The sequence below is a fragment of the Myzus persicae genome, unplaced genomic scaffold (assembly GCF_001856785.1).
Source record: "Myzus persicae strain clone G006 unplaced genomic scaffold, MPER_G0061.0, whole genome shotgun sequence".
Classification (NCBI taxonomy): Eukaryota; Metazoa; Arthropoda; class Insecta; order Hemiptera; family Aphididae; genus Myzus; species Myzus persicae.
In genome coordinates this window covers 47,630-54,893 of record NW_019104092.1, presented here as the reverse complement: position 1 = coordinate 54,893, position 7,264 = coordinate 47,630, and the positions used below count along the sequence as shown (strand labels likewise).

Genomic DNA, 7,264 nt, shown 5'->3' with positions numbered 1-7,264 from the left:
AGGATTAAACTCCATTTACAAAAAAACAATTTACAGCAGCAAAACGTATGTTACACATAAATACCTACATTAAATTAAAACTAAAAAAATATTGTTATTAAAAATAACAATTAATATATTATAAATAATAATTAAACACTTCAAAAAATACATAAAGTCATTCACATATTATTGTTTTAATAATCGATATCATTAAACAGCCTTTTTAAAATTAATATTCAAAATTCATAATTGTATCGATAACCTTATAAATATTCAGAGACATTAACTCATAATTATTGTAAGTACATAATAATCAAAAGTAATCTATTAGTAAGTATAATGATTATTACAATGAAATGATCAATGCCCACCTGAGTATAATACTCGTATAATGCAATCATAATTATTGTTTATTTTATATGAGACACATTAGGTACGTGATAATCCCATCACATATTATTATTTTTACAGATCACATTGCAGTTGTAGCGAAACATTACATACCTGTCTGAATAGGGCAAATTATGCGATTGGAGATGATATGGGATATTTATACTTTATTATAATTGGTACTTAAAATCGAAAAATAGTATTTGAATTACAGACTCTATATTAAATTATCTTGTTTGAGTATGAATTAAGATAATATTCATAATAACATTGTATTAAAAGGTACCTAAATAAAATGTTGTGTGTATGTTACACGTAAAAACTAATGGCCATTGTATTAAATATAATTTTTATTTTATTTGTATGCAGACATCCAAAATTATAATATAAAACTGTAATCTTCATTTTTTTTTTTCAGTGATTTTATCAAAACTATTAAACATATAATATTATGAGGGTGCAATAAGTATATATGTACTACAGCTTGCTGTACATAATTTTACACAATGAGATTTGTTTTATTGTCTTTCATCACGTAGTCTTTGGAGCAGATAATTTGACGGTGGTTTCTGGTTGCAAGTCTGTTGAACATGGTTTTCTAATAATAAGTTAATAAATATATGTTTATCATTATTTTCAAAATACCACGAGGATTATGGACTGTTGGCTTGTTTATTTTTTAGAAAATGATAAGCTATGGCAGTATAAATTAAATTATGTCATTAGTACTAGGGTTGACAATAGTGGACGTATTATTTCAATGAATCAATTTACAGGAACCCGATGCTTGATCTATTTTTATTTTTAGAATACTATTTATATTAGTTACCAATACAAAGTTAGGTATGATTGTTGATAGATACAATTAATATAAATTATTTTCTTTTTTAATTGCATAATATGGAATTATAGTTTATTGCGTGATTGTATTAAAATACTTTTAGAAACCGTGTATTTTTCATTCGCCGAGTTAACATTTTTAACTTGTTTTTTTTTTCTATAAATCTCGATAAATTTTTTTCGCAGGCTAAAAAAGATTGGAAATTGAATACAGCCTTCTTTAAAAGTTATTATTATAGTTGTTGTTATTATTATTTTTTATAGGCATTTCAAGGTTATATTTGAACGAAATAGATATATTATGAAGTTTAAATGAAAAATAAAGATTTTTGTTGTTTCGTTGAAATTTAAAAAGTATTATTATTATATTTTACACACACAATGATATTTTCAAAAAAAACTAATTTAGTCTAGTCTATTGCCATTAGTAAAATAAATTACTTTAATAACCATAATATCATAAAACATGGGTACTTAGTATTTTAGGTTAAACGTCTTCCCTCAAAATCGTTTTTCGTATGCAATGATTTCAAATTTAACGCACAATATTATATACATAGTTGCAAATTAGTTTTTAGAATTTGCAAATCGTTACCTTATTTTTGGCGAATGTCACAAGTTGTTTAGCCAGCCCCTCGGACTTTGTGAATATACATATGAACGAATTCAATTTTAAATCATAACATTTTATTACTAAAAAAAGAAATACGTTTTTAAATAACTAATAATACATTCAAGTTCTTGATTATAATAGGAATCGAGTTTAAAATAAATCGTTACAAGTTCACAAGTATTATAGTTTAACATAATAATATAGTACATTAATACTACATATACATTATACATTAATATTATAATAGATACAATGGTGACTTGGTATTTTTCGTACAGTACTGTTTTCAATGAAAGTAAGTTGATGTGTAGGTTCGTAAAATAAATCGAGTCTTAAACGTGTACCGCTGTGGTCAGCTGATATCAAAATAATAATATTAAATCAATTTACAGACGATATAACCTCATTATGAAAATGCAACTACTTAATGTCTGTGAACTGACAGCTCGCATCGATTTCGTTGTCCGCCCACCTGCGGATTTAGCATGGTATACCTGCAAGTACTTTTTAGGGAAAGAAAAACCACCATACAAGATCCGTTTGATTGGTCATCTTCCGGTGTTGCTTCTACAACGTTTAGACGTCTGTGACCGTCGTTGACGGAAAACTGAGTTTCGCTGCATCCGGAAGTCTCTATTGGCTGGCTGACTTCGCAGAGGAAAATTTTGCATCGCAGCGTCAAAACTCAACGCTCGGGCGGCATTCCCGTCGTTCTGCAGTGGCACTTCGAGGGGTTGCAGCTTGGCGTTAGCTCCCATCCTGTCCGCAGTGGCCGCGAAGTGATCGACGAAGTTCGTCTCTAACATCCACACGATTTGTCGTATCTGTTTTCCCGAGGCTGTCTTCTCGGCGGCCCCAGAATTCTGGTCCACGTCGTCTGCGCATCCGTTCCCGACGGTCGCCGGTGCGATCGAAATCGCGACAGGGATGCGACACGTCCGGCCCAGCCTGACCAACCGGAAGTCACGTTCGTCGATGTACAAGTGCGATCCGGTCAGCTTCTTCTTCCCGCTGAATACCTTCCACGACCATATATCGTTGGTGTTTTCCAATCGGAAGTACACGGTAGTCCCGCCGTCCGCGAAACTCTCGCCGACGACGTCCGTCCGCCGACGGTCCGTGCCCAGTACGACCATCCGGCACGGCTTCCGCCCAAGAACTGCCAGTGTGCCGATGATCGGGGACAACGGCGCTAGGGTCGTATCGCGGGTCTCGGGACCGTCGTCGTAAGACGGTAGATCAGAAGTGGACGGTTCCAACCGGAGTTTGTATACTTCGCGGCAACCGTGGTAAGTGATCAACAGCCTGACCTGGCCCGGCCTGATGGTCAGCGGGGCCAAGTAGAGCATGTCCCTGGTCGGAGGAGTTGGCCATCGGGAGCGCCTATATTCGCTGTCCTTTGCCTCGTCACCTATACCGTCGATGTCGGCGTCGTGCAGCGCATCGTGTTCTTCTTCCAGTGGCAATATTATCTCGGCAAACCTGTCGTTGCTGTGTGTGTACACCAGCACACGGTTAGTTCCGGCGTCCCCGATTACCACCAGTGGCCAGTCTAAAGTGCATGTTTTGGTACTTCCACAAGTGGTCTCACCGTCTACTGAACCACTGTTGTTATCTTCTTCTTCGGCATCCAGGTACACGGACACTATGTACTGGAAACAGCTCACTCCGGGACGCCAAACGCGTGACAGACTTACAACGTCGATGATCTGAAACACGAAACGTTTGAGACATTATTTCATAGCCCATATGCGTAACTAGACATAATAATTAGGGGGGGGGAGCTACAAGCCTAGCATTTTTAAAATATTGGTAAAAAAAAGTGGGATGCTCCACCACAAAACCCTCTAAACATGTTACATTAATTGTTACAGTATAAATAAAAATAAATATAATTTAATTAATTACAGTACTATATCATGTTATGATAAATTAGTAAACGTAGAACAATAAACTAGTAACAATAATTTTAGTTGTGGGTTATAGACAAAAAGTGAGACACAAAAATGATGAGCAAGAATCTAGGAGGGTAACATTATAGTATCTGTCTATCTATTATCATAACGTTGTATATCATGTAATAGTACCTGGTTTGTATACACGTCGATAGCGACGAACTTTGGTTTCAGCAGCTGATCGTCTATCTCCGAAGGCTCTGACCCGGATTTATCACAACTGAACGGCATGATTCCGTTACAGGCATCTTCACCGGCCTGCCCGGAGTCCAGGACCCAGAGGATTCGTCCTCGATCGTCAAGGAACGCGTCCACGGCGTTGATGATGCGCCGGCGGCCGCTGTTTTTTTCATCGTTGTGGCCGTCGGTGGGGATTTCTTCAGAAGTGAGCTGTTCGTCCGGTTCGGTGGCGTTCCGGTCCTGCTCATCCATTAAGGGTGGTTCCGTTACTGGTGGCGGGTCCTCGTCCACGAACGACTGCCAATTCGGAAATGGCTGCACGGCCGGATACAGGTTGTTGAATCCGTGCTTGAGGTCCACCAGGCCCAGGGAGAACTGCGGCAGGGCGCCGTCACTGCAACACCTTCGGCCACCGTCTCCGGTGGGCATGACCAGCACCGCCGCCGTGCCGCCGCGGATCATTTGCATCCGGCTGATAGCGTTTGGCGTCGCGGTGTTATTGTTGCAGCTGTTACTTCCGGTCCACGACGGTGGGGGCCATCGGCCTGCCATATTTCCAGTGTTGATCAACCACTTGATGGGAGGCGTCCGATTAGGGATGGCACCGGCCCGTCCGATCCACAACTGCGCCAACACGCATATAACCGCACTAGCGAGTCTCAGCATCGCTGATGTCGTCTTGGTCGTCACGTCTCGTCCGATTGATGCTAACCCACCGCCGCATCGGCTTACCCGTAAGCGGTCCGCTATATCTCTAAAGCGAAAATGACGTATACCTAATACGATATTATTTTAATGGAGCAAAACAGAGAGGGACATTGAGAGACAGACGAAAACATAAATAAGTTCCACTTGCTTATTACTATCATAACAATATACATATTTTATTATATTTCACACTTAAAATTGTTGTCAGGGTTATCGTAGGAGAGGAAATAGTTTGTTACTAAGGTAAGGAAACTCTGAACTCGACGACTGTCGCACTGTGAGTCATATTTGATATACTTGGACTTTCACTCGTATTCTGTACGTGCTTTAATTCTATTTCAGATGTATTTCGACATTTTTTTTGCCTGTCATATCATAGTATGTGAACCTTTAACGGATAAAACGCTTACTGCTGTAATGACTTACACCACAAAACCGGTCAAAACGATAAATCAATAAAATATAATTTTTCAATATTAATGGAACTGTCATTTATTCATCGCAAAAATGTCATCTACGAAGTGTCATTCATTACATTTTGATAACATTGATAAGCCATGTAATTTATTTCCATTCCTATCTCGTGGTCGTCCTTTGAGATAGGCATACTATCTGGATAAAATAATCCTATACAAATACCTATATAAATTATAAACTGAAAAAAACATCTAAGAAGATTATGTAAGTCAACGGCGTAATAACACATCTCGTTTTATAGTAATTAGTGACTATGTTTGTATTTTAAATCATCGCAAAGCAAAACAAAACGCTTGAAAACGGAGTAGCAATATTAGTTGCCCTTAAAATACGAATGATACAATAAACCTGCTGAGTAATTAAGTGGTATTGCACTGGACCAGCCGACACAAATTTGCAGCTACTTCAGCGAGTTGATGAATCTATTTCAAGTTAGAATAGGTCATTTTATCGACCGAACTATTTTTTCACAGCAATCAAGGTTAATCGATTGAATAGTTCAGATGAAAATATATCTGTAAAATATTTATTGAAAACTATCAAATATACATTTTAGTTAATAAATATAGAACAAATCTATAAGCTGTACATCATTTTAATATATTATTATATTTTTGGATAAAAATGATTCATTTTAAAGAACATTTTTGATATATAAAAATATAGTGTGTCTAATGTCTATGTTTGGGTTTCTTAAATAAAATACTTTCAGAAAGTTATTGAATTTAGTTGAAACAAATGAAAATAAAATTATATTATGTAATTTAGATGTATGTTTATGTAGTTTAATTTGATCCAGTATTAAAAAATTTGTTCAAATGTGTTCATAAATAATATTATAAAAACTTCCATGATTTTAACTTTTTAAAATGACAAATAATTAAACCTCCGACCTAATGAATGATTCGACATTTAACGTATATGTATAAATTCTGTCAAATCATTTAAACGGATTATACACTTCTTTTGTTAGTCTTAAAGGCTTCCATTTTGTTTTTATCCGAACAGAAAAATGTCTGTCGTCAAAATTCCTTTATAAAAAAATTATGTTAAGTCGTGGGGATTTTTATAGATTTTTCGTTGCATATTTTGTAGGTAATATAATACTTAGACATGGTTTTTGTTTTTACTTTTTTGTTTAGAACATTTGATTTAGACTTATTATTTTTACAGACGCATTTATTGTACTTTAAAGAAATTCGTGTCCGAGTGGTTAAGATTGGTATTGATATAATACTGATACGTATCATTAACAATCATTTTAGAATTTTTAGATTTAAAGACTGAATAAGCATGATAGTTTTAAAGCAAAATGAAGTTTTTTCCCAATTTATATTAATAATTATAAATGATATTAAAAGTTTTGATTTCCGTTTGAAACGATCAATGGTTGGGTGCTTATTTTTACAAGCGACTAGTCACTTGTTTATCAAAAGAATTTCAGAATTACTCAAACAGTTCAAGTACCAATATATTATAACATTATGTTTGAACATAATTTGCAAATAACTGATCGTACAATGGTTAACTGTGCGATAATTTTATTGATATAAATTGTTACTAAATTGTCCAAACAGAGATCAACTCTCAAAATATATTTTTTTTAATGCAATCGAGTAAACTTTTTAAGATCAAAGATGGTGTTTATTACATAAATAATAATTATTTGCAATTGTATGTATACCTACTGTTTATACTATATAATATTATGGTCCTCCTATATGGCCTTATAGGCTATAACTCCGGCTATAACCTTATACACTGGTACACTATAATTATATTAAAGGTCCCCAAGTGAGGATTATGTTTTTTAGTTTTAAACATTATTTATTATTATAATATGTTAATATGTAGGTACACTATTACTAGGTTTCCGTGCAATATTTCACGGAAACTAATTAAATATACACATAAATTCAAAGTAAAAGTTAATGATACATTTTAATAGAGATTAGGCAGGAACTCGAAATGTTTTTTAGAATAAACACTACAGGTTATATGTTCCACGAAATTCTCTTTTTCTTTCTCTGTATTATGCTTCAGGAAATTTCATTAATTCAATTAATTTTGCCGCCCGCTGGGAAAAAGTTTAAACATTGAATATCTCGTGAAAAATAGG

At 35.0% G+C, this 7,264-nt stretch overlaps 1 protein-coding gene across 1 annotated transcript; it reads right to left on the bottom strand.

Moving 5' to 3' along the window:
- Positions 1 to 2,075: 2,075 nt before the first annotated feature.
- On the bottom strand, positions 2,076 to 5,642 carry LOC111038653. The gene is made up of 2 exons (XM_022321843.1): positions 3,913 to 5,642; positions 2,076 to 3,534 (listed from the first exon to the last, which is right to left on the bottom strand). The coding sequence occupies exons 1-2, from the start codon at positions 4,624 to 4,626 to the stop codon at positions 2,374 to 2,376; spliced, it is 1,875 nt and encodes a 624-aa protein (XP_022177535.1). The 5' UTR covers positions 4,627 to 5,642; the 3' UTR covers positions 2,076 to 2,373.
- Between the last annotated feature and the right edge of the window lie 1,622 nt (positions 5,643 to 7,264).